The sequence below is a fragment of the Podarcis melisellensis genome (assembly GCF_964234715.1).
Source record: "Podarcis melisellensis genome assembly, chromosome: 17".
Taxonomy (NCBI): domain Eukaryota; kingdom Metazoa; phylum Chordata; class Lepidosauria; order Squamata; family Lacertidae; genus Podarcis; species Podarcis melisellensis.
Window position 1 is genome coordinate 29,795,968 of NC_138534.1, and position 18,875 is coordinate 29,814,842.

Sequence of the window (18,875 nt, forward strand, 5' to 3'; positions counted from 1 at the left end):
CACCCGCATCCCTAGGATGGCCCTATTTGGATGTGCCCTATCAGCACTTGCCAATGTGGGACAGCACTGGTTACTTGTCAAATCTCCAGGATTAGCCTCAGGAGATTCCTGGAGATTAAGGTTGATTCCTGGAGGTTCCTGGCCATACCTGTGGGGCTGGCAATTCATTGAGACCACCAAATAAAATCAATTACATTCAAATACAATAAATGAGATGATATACCTGAACAGTCTACAAACGATTATTACACAATAAGAGGTACATTACCAAGTAAAACATCCAGAAGGGTACACAGTATACAAATGATTCAGCTTACATTAATCAGTGTACTTGGCTGACAGTGTTAGCTATTATTATCAGCTGAGAAAGAACATTTAAAACAGTCGGTTATCCTGGAAGCACTGTCCTGCTGTTGCTGTTTTTGGAGCACCAACATCCTTCAACTTATTCCCTGCAAAACACTGCATGAGTTGTGCATTGTCTGATTTTACACTTACCTTGGAAGGCATGTTGCCTCAAGTTTCAGTGATTCTTTGTGAAGTTATACTAGCCAAAAAATCCCTTACTTTGCGACATTTTCTTAACTCATATTAGGTGGTGTCACCATGTATATATTGTACGCTGATTGTAAATTAAGATACAATTCAGTAGTGATATAAAAGTGTTGTAATCATATTATTAGACCACCGTGTTGCTTTTGGATTGTCAGATTAACATATAGTGTTGACACTGGAAGAAAACATGAAATGAACTATAAACCATTAAATAAATCTCAGCTGCTTTCATATATAGTTTTCTTTCTTACCAGAAGATGAGGTTATGTCCTTAAATCAACATTTTCTCCTGGTTTTAGTTCATTTTGTACCTGCAGTGTGTCCATGTTTTGATACAGGTTTTGCAACTTGAACAGCTGAGTGGCAGGTAGGTATTCCACAGGGCAGTGTTTCTAGAGATGCAGCAAGGTGGAAAGCTACACCTGTGGGACAGCTACTAAAATGGAGCCGTTTCAAGTAGAACACTTCTGTTGGGGCATTGAGAGGGTGACCGACGAGACACCTGGTGTCATAAACAAGATTTCATCTCCATTTTGCTTTGTTGCACACATTCTGTTTTTGTGCTCATTTTCTATGTGTTAGACAATGGTTTCTATAAATATAGACTTGAGGATGCAATTATAAGTAATGAGATATCATGGCTTTGAGTTTTATGTGCTGTGGTAAGGGTAGGTGGGAACTTGCTGGAAGTCTGTAATTCCCCTGCCCTTTTGCTCGGTATTGATTGGTTAGCCGGCCATTTCAATAAGGCTTATATTCTAGAGAGAGAAGTTTACAAATCATTCCTGTGAAAGCTTTATCTTCTGAAGATTTCTCGAGTTGCTTCAAGACAACAAGGGTTGGGGGATTTTCAAGACAGCGTGAAGGTAAACATTTCTTTCCATCTTCTGTAATAGATATGCTTGGAGGAAGGGGACTGTATTCCATCAGAGGCAAGACTTCTGTCTGAGAAAGAAAGCAGTCATGACAGCACACACTTTTCCCTGAATTTTTGGTTCTGCCTCAGGCTAGTGGCATGTGTGTGTGTGTGTGTGTGAAGAACCCTGTGAAAAAAAATGACGAAGCTTACATTACGAGAGCTCAAGGCAAGTGTGCTAGGCCATTTCCAGAGAGTCACTATTTTGTGGGTAGGATTTAATTGCACACTGACAACTTTAGTTTGGGCAATTAAAGTGGATTTGGTGCTCTTGCAGAACAAACCCACTCCCCTTTCAAAAAACAAAACAAAAAACAACGGGCCTTTTGTGATGAAGGAAGTGGTCAGGGGAAGCACTGGGGAAAAGTAGGATAATAATTGTGTGAAGTAGGTCCTATAGCCTCCTCAGAAACAAATCAGAGTGAATGTTCAAAAAGTAGCGGGTTATCATATCAACGCCCTGCAAACTTTGTGCAAGTTAATTAGGACACACTAAACACAGACCCACCGAGTGTCCCTATTTTCCAGGGACAGTCCCAGATTTACAAAAGCCCTCCTGGTTTCTGATTTGATCCTGGAATGTCATTAGGGTGTCCCTATTTTCATCAGAGAAGGGTTGGGGGGCATGGAGTTACGTGACTCCCAAGCCAAGGAGATAAGTAACTATACAACCTTTAGAAGCCATCTGATGGCAGCCCAGTATAGGGAAGTTTTTTTTAAAAAAATGTTTAATGTTTTGTTATGTTTTTATATGTGTTGGAAGCCACCTAGAGTGGCTGGGGCAACCCAGTCAGATGGGCGGGGAATAAATAATAAAATTGTTGTTGTTGTTGAATAGGATGTCCCTATTTTTATCAGATAAATGTTGAAGGATATGTAAACAGTCTTCAGGAAACAACCTTAGTCTTTAAGATGCCAAATAACTTACTTTGGTTTTGATTTTTGCTGCAATGGGTTGTCATAACTTCTTCCCTAAAATTTATCGTTAAGAAACTCTTTCACCTTTCCCTCAGCTGCCACGAGGCAGAATGTAATGGCCGCCACAGGCAGCTGATTTGGGGCTTGTTATTGCTGTATTTTTATTCCCAGGGAGAGGCACTTTTCTACCTCAGGTGCTAAAGTAACTTGACTGGCTCTGTGTACAAAATACATTTTGTGGTGTGTGTGTATGTGTTTGTTGACTGGGAAGGGCACATAACATTTGCTGCTTTGCTTCAGGCAGCAAAATATATTGAGCCACCCCCAATTCCCCAAGCAAGAATTTCCACATTTGTCTTCCGTTCCTCTATAAGTGAATTACAGGACAAGTGTATTTAATCTAGAAGCCCTGCCACTTGTGGAATATGGCCCCGCAGTGCTGGAGAGCTTGCTTGGCATCAATTCATTAGCATTGCTTTTTATATCTCTGTGCACTCTCAGCCTAAAATTACTTTTTGCAGTGTTAGGCTATAAACATATGACACAAGCTATTCTTTAGGGAAGAAAAATGTTTGGCACAGGGTGTATATTATGTAGGCCTGATTGTGATTGTTATGGAAACCCTCATTATCTTGTAGACTAAAGTTTCAGACAGTTGCAGCATTATTCTTATTGGAGATTAGTGTATGCTCAAAACATAAATAAGCAGCAGAGCCACCAGGAACCAGAGAGGGGTTTACTCATGAGTACAATGGTACTTCTATTTGCGTTCACCTCCAGTTATGTATCCTTCGGGATACGTACACGGCAAACCTGGAAGTATTTTTCAGGTTTCGCCCCGCGCTTATGCGCAGAAGTGCTCTATGTGCCACGTGCATGCACAGAAGCGACACCTCCGGTTGCGGAAACCTCAGGATCTGACCGGAGCTCTGGAATGGATCCCGTCCGCAACTGGAGGTACTTACAAAGTCCATTTTTAAAAGGAACAAGTTTAGTTCAAGTTCCTCTTATCCAAAAACGAACTTGTCTGAGTTCAAGTTTGCACTTTTACAAAGCAAACAAATTCACTCCCAGTTCATCCAAGCTCTTCAGTTCACAAAAAGTTTATCCTCACCTGCTTCTATGCTGAAGTGTAGGGTCTGAAATCAAATCAGTAAATGCACACAAGTAATAAGCTCTTTTGACAGGCAGAATAGGTAAAGGTAAAGGGACCCTTGACCATTAGGTCCAGTTGTGACCAACTCTGGGGTTGCGGCGCTCATCTCGCTTTATTGGCAGAGGCGTACAGCTTCCGGGTCATGTGGCCAGCATGACTAAGCTGCTTTTTGGCGAAACAGAGCAGCACACAGAAACACCATTTACCTTTCCACCGGAGCGGTACCTATTTATCTACTTGCACTTTGACATGCTTTCGAACTGCTAGGTTGGCAGAAGCAGGGACTGAGCAATGGGAGCTCACCCCGTCATGGGGATTCGAACCGCCAACCTTCTGATCGGCAAGTCCTAGGCTCTGTTGTTTAACCCACAGCGCCACAGGCAGAATATTAACAGGTAATGATTCCCCCATAGCTGCATTACAGTACCAGAAAAGGCTTGCCTGCCACACAACTGGCACAAGGCATTGTTCATTTAGTTCCTGTACCTCTCCTTTTCTCCATACTCCTGTTGGAAGAGCAGGACTCCGTTCAACAGGGAAGATTCAAAAATGCCTTGCATTCCTCCTTCTGACTGCTTGGCAACAGTGTTAAGTGATGAAGCATCCTTAGACATGCAGAGCATCATGGCAAGGGCTCCCTCTACCATTAGGTTGAGTGTGATGTCATGATTTGAGGTATAGTGAAAAATCCATTTAATTAGTGATTAAAATAAATTATTTGATTTATTAGCATTGTATTAACATTGTATTGTAATGTTGTATAATAATTGTTTTCCCCCCCATCCTCCTAGGGATGTGGGGTTTTTGTTTCAGTTGATAAAAGAACTTCACCAGCCATGGGTATTAAGTACCTCAAGCATGGAAGGCAAACCACATTTGTCAAAGGGGTCTTTGCACTGACTATGCCACCATTTCACTGTTTACTATATTTCATTTCCAGGACCTCATCATCCTCTGAAATTCTTCCCAGGTCCTTTTTTTTACTCAAGACATAACATCAAAGATATGAAAAAATGGATCCTTATCTCAGTCCTATTAGGAATCTGCTCTGCAATGCCGGTAACTAATACAATTTTACCTCAAACTGTTGTCCGTCAAATTAAGGAGAACCTGTTTCATGTTTTGTTTTGTTACTAGTAGTATAGATTGTTATTTTGGAGACTTGACATGCACTGTGCTTTCCAGAGTAGATGATCCTCTGGTTTTTTCTCATGTTGGAGGGAAATCTAACATCATCAATATCAAGATGGCTTCCAAGGCATTTTACAAATGGTTTGAATTCTATATGACAAAGGCCCAGTGCTGCTACAACCCTGCTGAGACTGGGAGCAGATTATGGGCTTGATGACTTGCTCCTCACACAACCTTTTCCCCTATCCAGATAAATTCCCCCCCCCTTCCTTTCTTCTCCCAACATTAACTTTAATTTTGCTTCAGATGAGCAGCGGCAGAAACCATGGGCAATGCAAACCAGGGCTGAAAACTATTGTTTGCAAGTCTTACAACATTAAACAGACATGGCTTCCTCCAAAAACTCACAAGAAATGTAGTTTGTTAAGGGTGCTAAGAGTTCTTCGGAGACCCCTATTCCCCTCACAGAGCTACAATTTCCATAGTTCTCTGGGGAAATGGGTTGACTGTTAAACCACTCTGGGAACTGTAAGTTCAAATGGGAAATAGGTATCTCCTAAAAACTCTCAGCATCTTTAACGAGCTACAATTTGCAGAATTCTTCGAGGGGGAGCCATTATTGTTTGAAGTGGTATGATGATGCTTTAAATGTGCAGTGCAGGTGCAGCCTAGGTGATGAGGAGTCCCATTACTTTAATCAGGACTATGTCATGCCTAACCCAGCTTGGATCGGGTCCATTCATTTTTGTGTCATTTTGTGTGGTTGCACAAAGGTGAATCTGTGGCCATTTTTAGACACCTAAGCCTCAGTACAATATAAATTCCATGCAAAAGAGCAAGTCAGCAATGGAAAACCTGCTTCTCCCCTTTCTGAATACAAGTGATTAGCACCTTCCCAAATGCAAGTGTTGCAAAAGGTGGGGGGAGATTCAAGAGATATTTTGTTTGTCCGCAGATGCTTCTTCAACATGCCGGGATACCTGGAAGGGGTGGTATAAGCCTTGAGGTATATTTTACCCCCCACCTGCACTTGCAAGTACAGTGGTACCTCGGGTTACATATGCTTCAGGTTGCAGACTCCGCTAACCCAGAAATATTACCTCAGGTTAAGAAGGATGAGAACAGAAATCTCACAACGGTGGTGAGACAGCAGCGGGAGGCTCCATTAGCTAAAGTGGTGCTTCAGGTTAAGAACAGTTTCAGGTTAAGAATGGACCTCTGGAATGAATTAAGTACGTAACCAGAGGTACCACTGTATCTCTAAAATATCTGGAAGTCATTATGATAACCTTCAAGGAGAGCCGGTCCAATTAGCATCTTAAAATAAGCTTTTCTGAATGATGGTGTTTGCTGTTTTAAATCATTAATGCAGTAATGAATAATTAGCCAGGGCTGCAGTGCTACAGCTGGTGAAAGGCTAGCTGAATTGTCCTAGGAAACTGTAAATGCCTTCCTCCAGCAGAGAGGGAGATCTAAGACAGGCCTTGGCACAGAGAGCCCTGCAAGTGCAGATGTTCCACTAGTAGTGGGGGTGGGCAAATCAAGGCATTCGGGGACACGTCAGGGCAGCCATGGATCATGGGGCCAACACTCCCTCATGCCCCTGGCACACCTACAGAATGATCCAGAACCAAAGGCAGCTTTTGCGTAGCGCAACCAGAGGTGCCACCGTTGTTTTGGCTCTCACCAGTATATTTTCTGTGATGCTTAAAGGTAAAGGTAAAGGGACCCCTGACCATTAGGTCTAGTCATGACCAACTCTGGGGTTGTGGAGCTCATCTCGCTTTATTGGCCGAGCAAGCCAGCGTACAGCTTCCGGGTCATGTGGCCAGCATGACTAAGCCACTTCTGGCGAGCCAGAGCAGCACATGGAAATGCCGTTTATCTTCCCACCGGAGCGATACCTATTTATCTACTTGCACTTGATGTGCTTTCGAATTGCTATGTTGGCAGGAGCAGGGACCGAGCAATTTTAATACCCTTTAAATTAAACATTAACATCCTTAAATCTTCTCCTTCTTGTATTAAACATATTATTTTATCAGTTAACATAAATACAATCCTAAGCCCATTAAGTATCTGGATGCTATTTCCTGTTATTTTAGCTTAACAAATTTAGCTAAATAATCATTAAATTTCTTCCATTCTTCATGGTGTTCCTCCTCCTTCTGGTCGCGGACTCTTCCGGTTAGATCAGCTAGCTCCATAAAATCCATCATCTTCATCTGCCATTCTTCTACTGTTGGTAATTCTTGAGTTTTCCACTTTTTAGCTAACAAAATAAGAGCCGCAGTTGTGGCATACAAAAATAGATTCACATCTTTCTTGGGCAATTCCGAACCTGTTATTCCGAGAAGAAAGGCCTCTGGTTTCTTTATAAATGTATATTTCAACATTTTTTTTCAATTCATTATAAATCTTTTCCCAGAAGTCTTTCACCTTGGAGCAGGTCCACCACATATGAAAGAATGTTCCCTCCTTTTCTTTACATTTCCAACATGTATTATCACAATTATGATACATCTTTGCTAATTTTACAGGAGTCAAATACAATCTATACATCATTTTCATAATATTTTCCTTTAACAAAGTACATGCGGTGAACTTCACCCCTTTCTTCCACAATCTTTCCCAGTCCTCAAACATTATGTTATGTCCTAAATCTCTTGCCCAATCTATCATCACCGATTTAACTTGTTCATCTTTCGTATGCCACTCCAGCAAAAGCTTGTACATTTTAGATAAATTTTTACCTTTAGTATCTAACAACTCCATCTCCAACTTAGATTTTTCCAAGGCAAAACCATTTTTCTTATCCAGTTTATACAATTCGTTAATCTGGTGGTAATGTAGCCAATTTAGCTTATCTTTAATTTGCTCAAATGGTCTTAATTTATAACCTTCCTCTTCCTCTATTAATAAGTCGTAATATCTCAACCATTTGGTATCCATATTTAATTTTTTCTGGGCCTTTGCCTCCATTGGTGAAAGCCATCTGGGCATCTTTCTTTCTAAAAGGTCTTTGTATTTTATCCAAAAGTTATACAACGATTTCCTAATTATATGATTTTTAAATGCTTTATGGGCTTTTACTTTATCATACTACAAATATGGGCATTCTACAATATCAGGGAGTTCTTCCACAATAAGAAGGCTCTCGGCACGTGCTTAGAAGTGTTATTACTATGCAGAACTTGATAAACTGACTGGGAAGATTAGATATCAACGAGATCAAAAATTCATCGAGGACTGGGGAAAATTAACAGAATACTGGGAATGTATAAGTGATAGCGAAATAACGTTAGTGGCATTTAGAGAAGCTCTGTAATAAAATAAGAAATATTGTAAAAAAGTAAAATATAAGAGGGGTAGGTATAAAGGCAATATCAAAATTTGGAAATGTGTATTTAAAGAAATTAAATTTCGAATGATTGGCAGAGAAGCCGAAGGAAGTCAAAAATCGAAAAGTTTAACAGAAATTGTAATGTGGTACGATTGTATGGAAAAATTAATAAAATATAATTATTAAAAAAAGAAGCAGTGTTATTACTTGTGTTTGAGGCACTATTTATGGCATCAAAATATAAGGACCTTGAGTTAAATACCAATTCTGAGCATCAGAAATGGGTCTGGAGGGAGGGAGCAATAAGAAGGAGAATAATATTGCGAAGATAAAATGGTTGGTATTAATGTTGTGGGTTTTTCATTTCTTTTCAGCTGATGAGACAATTGGCGGGACCAAACGTGGCAGGTGTCCTCCCGCAGGTAACTGCAGCTAACTACAGATACCCTCTTTGAAAAATTCTCTTTCTAAGTGAATGTAACTGCAATAGAAAATACATGATGCAATTCTAGAATATTTTCCTATATGACAAACTACCCAAAAAATCTATTGTTCCTTTGGCAATAGAAATCCAATTGTAATATCTTGCTTGCTCAGCATATGTCTGCTTGCATCTCCAAAAAGTTATCTGAAGGGTTGGAAGATGCCTCTAGAGTAGATTTGCTGGAGGCCCAAATCTTCATGGGGGAAGGAGATGAAGGAGAATTCCCATTCTATCTGCTGGCATGATGTTGGATCTTGTCTTAATATTCAACAACTGAAGATTTCCTTCTATCGGTCCACGATAGAAAGTGTTCTCTCATACTGTATTACGGTGTGGTACACTGGTTTGACAGCCATGGACAGAAAGTCCCTACAGAGGGTGATGAAGACAGCACACAATATCATGGGCTGTCCCCTGAGTCCATTAGATGTCATCGTAGGAGACCTATGCCTCAGAAGAGCAAGGAACATTCTCAGGGATGACTCACACCCTGGCCAGCACCTTTTTTAATCTCCTGCCCTCAGGCAGAAGATATAGAAGCATGATAAGCCGCACCAACAGGTTAAAAAACAGTTTCTACCAGTGGGCTGTGAGGCTGCTGAATGGAAGACAGCAACATTGCAGCTTATGTTTGGGGTTGGTGGTCGTACAACAGCACACAGAGTATAACAAGGACTGAGAGATTGTGGGAGGGAGGGGGGCTCATTTAATCTCACTGTAAACAAGTGGTACAGTGACAATAAAGTATTTCTATATTTCTATAACAATCACATTGTGTTCAACTTGCACACAGCCTGTGTACCCAGATAGTTGCGCTGTACACTTTGTTCAACAAGTGTACAGTCTATGTATCTCTGTACACAATAGCTGAGCTGTACAGATGAATGAATTGCACTGCTTCACACAAACACTTGTGCATATGTAGAAACAACTTGGGCCTGTAGGCTGTGCAATGTGTGATCAATCCTGAAGCAGTTTAAAAGTCAATTAAAAGAGACAAAGGAAAGGTACATTCTGGCTCAAGTTGGCCATGACTAATTGCAATCCAATCTGCAATTATTTTATGTTCATGTGACATATAGCTTAGTAAACGTAGAAAGGATTTGTCTGTTCTGCATTGAGAGGAATGGAACCTACTGTGTTATCCTTTACATGTCTTCTCAGAAGTGAATCCCGCTGAATTCATATAGGACTGCAGTCTTAGCCTGTGCTATCTTTGTTCCATTGGTTTCTTGGATATGCAGCCTATTTTAATGCATGTTTACTCAAGACTAAGTATGCTTACTAGAGAATAAGTACTTACTTCCAAGCAAACTTGCCTAGGATTGCAGCTACGTATGGTCACAACTAACTTTATCTAGAGGACTATGGATAAAAAGTGCAGAGCTTTTTATTTCAGAAGGCATTTGGAGGTCTTAGAGTTTAATGCTGTACTTTTGAAAAATCCTCTTGTGCTCTTGTAAGAAAGGCTTTATGTTTTATTCATTGATATGGCTTTATGTTGTCTGTATTTCTTTACTAATTTGTATACCAGCTTGAGGGTTCCTTGGGTACCCAAAGGTGGAATAATTGTAAATACTTCCCTTGTTCCACCTTCCTCTTCTGCGTCTATCCCTCTGTAATGAAATATATGGCTGTATTATCGAGCAGAAAAGAACTGGGTATGTCAACATAACAGAAATCAATAAGAAAACCCATTTCCAACTATTTATGATGCCACATTCTAATGCGAGTTTTTAAGAATGCTAAAATGTGAATTGCAGCTGCAGAATATCTCCATTGATTTGTGCCATTTCTTTAGTATGCTCAGCCTTATAGCTATGCAGATCCGTTTAATACATTGTGGACACACAACTTTCTTCCGCCACATTCATCTTACTATTGGCTAAGGGGAAGACCTCAACAGGTAAGCTGCTTGTGCTACAATAATTTTGGGAACTGTACTCAGTATAATGAGGATTAAAAATAAGGTGCTTCCAGGCCATTAGAATTTTGCGGGAGAGATTCAATCACTTACTGGGACTTTAGGTTTGCCCAATTAAAGTGGACTAAAGCCTGAGTGCAACAAATCCTTTAAAAAAAACACAAAAGGCCAAAAAACCCTTGAGCTTTTTGTGGTTTGGAAAGCAATGGGGAAATGCATTGAAAAGTGTGAGGAGAATGAAATATTAGCAGGAAGATGTGCAAAACAGCCTGTAAGCAAATCAGGATGGATGGAGGATAAATGTTCATTGTCAAATAACATATCGGAATGAATACTCAAGTCATAGTCTATTTTGGGCAAAAAGATCAGGATGAATGCTGAATAAACAAGGCATCCGGATGTGATGCAATCACTTTCATATCTCTTAAATGATGACATCCAAACTATTCCCCAAGATATTTGCTAGGAAGAATGGCAATTTTCTGTTTGCTGTCAGGGCACAGTTTACAGGGAGAAAGCCCTCTTGGAACACATAAGGAATGATTAAGGATTGTGCTATATTGGCATTTAAAGAGATCATCTTTATTTCAGTACAACTCAGTCATTAGCATCTTTTGCTAATTATCTGGCATCTTGAATACTAATGAAAGAATGTGAGATTTTGCAGGCAGGAGCCTAATACATTAGATACTTTTTAAAAAGGCATGCACTGCCTTTGGCATCATGGACATAACTTCTTAATGACTGTACCCTTTTCCTTCTGGCTATTTGTCCTCCCACGCTCCTCTCTACAGTATGAAATCAGCATGCCTGTGCACCCTCCTCCACTACCATCTCAGCAGACACCCATTCTGCTTCAGCAGCCTGAACTGCAAGAGCAACCTCTCTTCCAGCTCATAAATCTCATTCCTACAAGGCAAGTCCAACTCCAGCAGTACGATATGCAGCCACCATTCCAGCAGAAGCCATTTCTGCTGCCGGAGGGAAACCAGCCAGTTGTCCAACAGCAGCCATCAGAGAGACAACCTCAGCAGGTCAGTTTTATAAACAGGTGACATCTAAGTCCCAAAACCACCAGTACAGGTTTCAGGGACTCGAGTGCTTGAATCCTGAGCTCCACACCCCGCCCCCCAGATGATAGGTTCATTTTCCTACCAAAGGCCAGTTTCTGAATTTTTGGAAGATTTTTCTTCCATAGAATTTCAAATTTCCATCCAATCTTGGTGAGCTGAAACAGTGCTGTAAAAGCACCCAGCCTCATCTGCAAGTTAGGATTAAGGTCTGTCTTTGCTTTGCTTTTTCACTTTGCGTCTCCTAGTCTTATATCTCTAAATGTTTTCTTGATAGATACAGTTACCCACTATACAAGAATACTCAGGGACATTAGGTCAGGCAGGCAGTATAGAATTTTATTTCACGTCGCCTTGAAAAATTAACACTGAACTCTATGCACAAATAGGCAGCGCCCATAGTTCTTTGATACTTTTCTTGGGTACATATTATAGTACCTATTCTATATATATATTAGTTTTTTGCCTTGCATTGCATTTTACTGGATGTTTCTATGCTCCTTTCTCTTGCAAAGCTCTACCCAGGTTTACTTGGAACCCCACAAGATACAGCCCAACAACCACAGCATAGATCTGTATGTTGATTCTCAAAACGGTCATGCTGCCAGCACACTGATTCCCATAGCTGAACTCTCTTAACATGAAACCACAGTGGTGCACTTAGGTGCTTTCAGGCTCAGAACTTTGTGGTATTACAGTGGTACCTCTCGTTAAGATCTTAATTCATTCTGGAGGTCCGTTCATAACCTGAAACTGTTCTTAGCCTGAAGCACCACTTTAGCTAATGGGGCCTCCCGCTGCTGCTGCTGCGCCGCCACTGCATGATTTCTGTTCTCATCCTGAAGCAAAGTTCTTAAGCCGAGGTACTACTTCCGGGTTAGCGGAGTCTGTAACCTGAAGCATCTGTAACCCAAGGTACCACTGTACAGGGAAGGTGTGAGACAGTAATACATATTACTTTGATCACTCCAAAATGTGGTCAGTCAGTTTTTCTGCTAAGGGTGGAAGGCACTGTCAGTTTCAATTCTCTCAGTTTCTCATTTTTCTTAAATTTAGTTCTTCACATTTCTGCAATTCTTAAAAAAACCCCTCAGCATTTTAATTTGAATTTCTCATAATAAACACATTTTTTTCATTCAATTTTGTCTCAAGTACACATTTTCTTAAAGCAATTACCTATAATATAAGGCATTTTAATGATATTTTCATTGACATATTAGCTTTTACACACACTGTCCCCTAATATATTAATTTTTGTAAATGTTGGAGCATTGCAAAATTTGGATAAGAGTCAATTTTGAAATATCCATGTGTTTCAGTTCTTACATTGCGAATATGATGCAGTCCCCTTTAAACTGAACCAGACATCTCACCCATCCATATTTGTGGGTTGGTGGGGGGAAGGGCTCCTGCTCATTCTCATGAGTTTGGCCCTGGACTTATGATGCAAAGTCCTACCTTGAGTGCATCAAGTAAGTATCTTGCACAGGTTTAAAAATGAGCTTATGTCCAAAGTGACTTTTCTGAGAAGTTAAGCTATGCAAGAACTCTGTTTATATAGGTGCTTTCTGCACCATCCATCATGAAGGAAAGCAGTGCATGGTAACACAGAGATCTAAAGCAAAGGCAGCCATCAAGTGTTTTCCTTTCAGCCTCGCTACCCCACATGCACACCCCACATTGACCTCACAGACAAGTCTGGGCAGGGCGGTAAAGGACTAGGCCAGGCATTCCCAAACTTGGCCCTCCAGATGTTTTGGGACTACAACTCCCATCATACCTAGCTATCAGGACCAGTGTTCAGGGATGATGGGAGTCGTAGTCCCAAAACATCTGGAGGTCTGAGTTTGGGGTTGCCTGGACTTGGCAATACAGGGAGGAAATCCCACTTTCTTTATTATTCTTACTAGTAGGATTTATTGACTGATCTGGAGAAAAGCCATCAGTACAGTGAATCACGTAAAATTTTTGCAGTACCTTAATTCACCCAGAAGAGGTGTTGGACTCTTCTTCCTTGGAGGTTTTAAAGCAGAGGTTGGATGGCCATCTTTAATGTATGATCTAGTTAAGATTCCTGCATTGCAGAGCTTTGGACTAAATGACCCTTGGGATCCTTTCCAACCCTACATTTATATGATTCTATAGAAGAGGTGATGACTTAAGTCGACAGTGTAGGTGCTAACTATAGGAGCAAGAATTGGGAACCTGTGGCTCTTCAGATGTATTTGGTTTACAACTCCCATCATCCCTGACTATTGGCCATGTTGGCTAGACTGATGGGATCTGGAGTCCAGCAGCACCTGGAAACTCAAAGGTTCTCCATCCATGTCTTAGGGCATTTTGGTAAGTCTACCATTGAGAATATGGGATGCAGGTGGCGCTGTGGGTTAAACCACAGAGCCTAGGACTTGCCAATCAGAAGGTCGGTGGTTCGAATCCCCGGGACGGGGTGAGCTCCCGTTGCTTGGTCCCAGCTCCTGCCCACCTAGCAGTTTGAAAACACATCAAAGTGCAAGTAGATATATAGGTACCGCTCTGGCAGGAAGGTAAACGGCATTTTTGTGAGCTGCTCTGGTTCGCCAGAAGCAGCTTAGTCATGCTGGCCACATGACCCGGAAGCTGTATGCTGGCTCCCTCGGCCAATAAAGCGAGATGAGCGCCGCAACCACAGAGGCGGTCACGACTGGACCTAATGGTCAGGGATCCCTTTACCTTTACCATTGAGAACAAGATGCTGACTGGCCTATGGTCTGATTCTAAGCTCTTCACTGTTTTTCATGAAACAACAAAGAGTACTGTTCCTGAAAGCAAAACTACTGCTAATTGGTTTTCTCCTTTGTCTAGATGCCACCCAGTCTGCATTACATGTCCTACATAGGCAACCAAGGAGTAAGTATGTTGCATTCATTTACAAGCAATGAAATCCTTATCATTATCATGTCAGGGAGACAACCAAAACTTTAAAGGAATATCTGGGGTGCAGTACATCTCTGTGTGCTCTGCGCACAGTATGAGAATGCTGGCAACACCAATATGGTTGTCACCCCACTAGAAGCTGTGGCCAGCTAGCACCATAACCAAAGGGCAAAGTGTATCTAAGTGCAGCACTTTTCCCTCATAGGAATGAATGGAGAAGGAACTCAGAGATGCCACCTGAATGGGGGCAGACCTTGCCCTTCTGCTACGGCCAATTCCAGCGCTCCCTTTCCTCCCCACCCAATGTTTTCCTTATCACAGCTTGATTACTTTGTCTCAGAAAGCTCAACAAGAGTATCTGAGAACTAACTTGCCACCCATCTACACATCTCAACCAATTCATCATCATAGTCTCATCCTTTTTGTCAGTCACACTAAAATATGACAAACGGATAGAATCAAGGAAATGATTTTTCCGTATGCTGCTTGCAAAAGAATAATTGCATTCTAATTTAGCTATTCAAATGTGTGTGTGAGAGAGAGAGGGGGAGGAGGAGGGAGGGAGCACGCTTATGGGAATGACCATAAACCTACCCCTGGAAGCTACACATTGCAATTTTTTTAATTTCAAAAGACAGGAAGAATTTTCAGTGAAGGAAAGCAAAACACTCCAGAGCTCATTAACTTGTTTGTGATACACTAATGTTTCAAAGGGAAGGAAATAATATAAGCAGCAATGTGGACTTTTAAACTATGTAGACAGAAATGTTTTATGAAGTACAATCAAATGGGTGTAATATGCTTTAAAATGAAGGGTGTTTTCCCACCACTGTATGTGTATTGGCCTGGGATGATTTGGTCCTCATATGCTGTTTACTTATATGTTCCTTAGGCGGCTCCTGCCAGACTAGGAATAGTAAGCTCAGAAGAAATGCCGGTGAGTCGTGATAAGTTGAAATATGCCTCCTTAATTACTACATTAATTTACACTGTGAATGAATGAAAATGCTGATTATAGGATTCTAATGTCAGCAGATCTCCGTAATTCTCCTACATGGCTAGATAAGTATCACAGTACAGGTTCATCAATATTGAGTGATGTATACAGTTTACCACTGATGCTGGAAGAGAAATATTTGGGAGAAACAAATATATAGCAGGGTTTCTTTTTCTTTTTTCTTTAAGCCTGTCAGGGTTTAAAAAAACCAAGGAGGGTTAAAAAAAAGCTTGGCCTTTGAATAAGCAGCCACACCCTTTTTGACACAAAACATTTTCCCTCAATTAAAAGAAACTACTCCAATCTGAAGGGACGTGGGTGGCGCTGTGGGTTAAACCACAAGCCTAGGACTTGCCGATCAGAAGGTCGGTGGTTTGAATTCCCGTGATGGGGTGAGCTCCCGTTGCTCGGTCCCTGCTCCTGCCAACCTAGCAGTTCAAAAGCACGTCAAAGTGCAAGTAGATAAATAGGTACCACTCTGGTGGGAAGGTAAACAGCATTTCCGTGCGCTGTTCTGGTTTGCCAGAAGCGGCTTAGTCATGTTGGCCACATGACCTGGAAGCTGTCTGTGGACAAACGCCAGCTCCTTCAGCCTATAGAGCGAGATGAGCGCCACAACCCCAGAGTCGGCCATGACTGGACCTAATGGTCAGGGGTCCCTTTACCTTTTACTCCAGTCTGAATCAGTAAGTGATCCCCAACACTAAAATCCTACATTAAACTCTAATTCACCAGGAGGTGAATGAGAATCAAGCCCAGAATATTCCATTAAACACATACCTGGCATCAGAAATGCCAGCCCTATTTTTTAATACTCCCTTCTCATCCCAAAACATCTAGAGCAAATGTTTCAGCACTGAAGTCACAGCCCCCACAAGTAACAAACCATGATGTGGAGCAGGAAAACATGCATTGGTTCAGTTTGCTCGACGCCTCTCTCCTCCCCTGGCACAAGCAGCAACAACAAACCATGCTCCCTGGTTTAGTCTTTCATCTGAACCAGGGACTGTTCTCTTGTTTCACTCAAGCCACAGTTGGTAAGCCCAAGAACAAACGAAAGGGTAGCAAAGGAAGGGAGTGAAAACCACAATCTCCAGTTTGGTTGTAACACTAAACCCAGGGGTTGTGCAAAGCAAGGAGTGAAGTGAGAATCCCCTGCACATTCACAGCTATATTAACTATAGCTTACTGTAATGTGAAAATACTGCTGCCAGTGTGGATATTGGAAAAGCTCTGCTAAATGCTACTGGGGTGGGCAAGGGCAGAGATTTAAGACATGGTTTTCATTTCATGGACATGTAGCACTGCTCCCTGGAGACCACCCTTCCTCCTAATATTATTGGGAGGTTGACACCAGTGGTACAAATGGAAATACCAGTGCAAATGGTTAGAGCATGGTGCTGATAATGCCAAGGCTGCAAGTTTGATCCCTATATGGGAAAGCTACATATTCCTGCATTACAGAGCATTGGACTAGATGATCCTCAAGGTCTCTTCAAACTCTACAATTCTATGAAATATCTTAGTTGAGATTCTAACTTTGGCAAAATCCACATTTGTTTTTCATAGCAGGGTAAAACTTAGCAATGGGAATTTATGGCAGTCGTGGTAATGGGACACTCTGAAATATTTTCTCTCCCAGGGTGGTGGATTTGGCGCACCAGCCTATCACACACCGGGCCCAAACCTGTTTGCCATGGATGCTAGATATGGAAACATGCAACCAAACCTCGGTGGGCCAGGTGATTACACTGTGGAAGACGACCAGCTTGGAATAACAGAGCAGCCTGAAGTTCAAGGAGGAGCCAACGCAGGAGCTAACCCTTCAGGCAAGGGGAGCAACATCATCTCCCTAGATGGCACCCAGGGTGGTGCCTTGCCCAATGCCAACAGCAACCTGCTAAACCCTGCGGCCCAGAGCAAAGGACCAGCAGGTGGACCCCAGGCCACAGCAGCCCCTCCGGCAGCTGAAGGGCTCCCTGACAGCTTCATGCCTTTTAACGCTGACGCTGCCATGCCTTTGGATCCCACCATGTTCCCCGTATCCACAGCCAATGCAGGAAATGAAGCTGGCTACCCACAAGTAGGTCAAGATATGTGGCATTTCCAAGAGCCTTGAGTGCCCTTAAGGAACGCATGCCCACTCCTGCTCTTCAGGTATTTCCTGTGCTTGATGCATTGGCTTAGGAGGACTATTAATCTTCTACACAATGAGCACCAAAGCATTAAATGTGCTAATCAATGTATGCAGCTTGTGGCAGTGATGGCGTAATTTCTCACCTCCCTGCCCCCCCATATCTTACATTTCACGTCTGGAAAAGCAACGGAGGTGCCAGATGATTAATGGCTAAAAAATGAATTCTGTTTCTGCTGGCAATCGCGGAGGTTCCCTTCCCTTTTGTTTATGCCACTTTAGCTTTCATATGCTTTAAGCCCTCGCCTGATTGATATTTTAAAGAATGATTATTATTTATGAAACCTTTGGCATTAGAAACCAGAAATGCACTCAAGATTTATAAGCAGTTGCGTGTTAATCTAGAGCTTACGGTTGGTGTGTGTCTCTGATTCTGATTAGAAGGCTCACTGTGTTGCATTGATTTATGTAGGCAGCATGTAATAAACTTTTATTTAGCCATATTAATTCTTCTTGCAGCTTGCTTTTCTTAAAATGTCGAGTAAATGACAGTGCAGTTATGCAAAAGTTGTTCACAAACATAAGCAATTCTTAACCCTCAGTTGGGTCGCCTTTTCCTTCCCAGATACTTTGCCTACTGCACATTACAAGCAGAACTTTCAGGTAACCAGATTTAATTTGGGGCAAACCAAAGTCCCCCATTCATACTCTTCCCCGAGTCTTCACTCACTTGATGGGTCATGTCCCTAATCCCCAGGGGCAGCCGATCTTGTTTTGCTGCCTGATGAAGAATGAGAAAGTGCTGTCCCTGCCTGCAGCTGAAGTCTCATTTACCAGGGTCACAGGGCAGTAGCTTCTGGTGAAATCTCTCTGGAAGCCAGCCAGAAATCTCTCTGTGCCCCCCAGCAGTTGTAGGGGGAGGCAGGGTACCCACAGAGGCACCATACCATGGGATTCTACTGCCCAAGGTGGCTGCTTTACCCTGCCTCATGGGCCTGCCAACCCCATAAACTGAACTGCTGGCACACCCAATTTTACAGATGCAACTCCCTTCACATCCCTCTTTACTTAGCATATAGATTTGCAACTGGAGAAGCTAGGTGTAGCTCAAGGGCTTCCAGTTGCTTTCCTAGCACAGATCTTGAACTGCCAAATTGTCATAATCTAGGCTAGGGACATGTGATGCTGGATCAGAGCAGGGTCCATGCATTCTCTGTTCCAAAGCGGCCAGCCCAATTTCCTCTGGGAAACGTCCATGCATTTCCAACATACTTTGTGAAAGATTTCTGGTTCTCAACTCAATACCTTTTGCTGCCAGAGACTATCATGCC

At 42.0% G+C, this 18,875-nt stretch overlaps 1 protein-coding gene across 1 annotated transcript; it reads left to right on the forward strand.

The window, feature by feature from the left end:
- Positions 1-1,300: 1,300 nt before the first annotated feature.
- Positions 1,301-18,047, forward strand: AMBN (ameloblastin). The gene is made up of 8 exons (XM_081893547.1): positions 1,301-1,421; positions 4,486-4,604; positions 8,394-8,441; positions 10,305-10,409; positions 11,126-11,461; positions 14,342-14,386; positions 15,306-15,350; positions 17,053-18,047. The coding sequence occupies exons 2-8, from the start codon at positions 4,551-4,553 to the stop codon at positions 17,527-17,529; spliced, it is 1,110 nt and encodes a 369-aa protein (XP_081749673.1). The 5' UTR covers positions 1,301-1,421; positions 4,486-4,550; the 3' UTR covers positions 17,530-18,047.
- The last annotated feature ends 828 nt before the right edge of the window (positions 18,048-18,875 follow it).

Coding starts and splice junctions, on each gene's coding strand:
- AMBN (XM_081893547.1), top strand. CDS start 4,551: ATGAAAAAATGGATCCTTATCTCAGTCCTATTAGGAATCTGCTCTGCA. Junction 14,387..15,305: donor CCTACATAGGCAACCAAGGA/GTAAGTATGTTG, acceptor TATGTTCCTTAG/GCGGCTCCTGCCAGACTAGG. Junction 15,351..17,052: donor TAAGCTCAGAAGAAATGCCG/GTGAGTCGTGAT, acceptor TTTCTCTCCCAG/GGTGGTGGATTTGGCGCACC.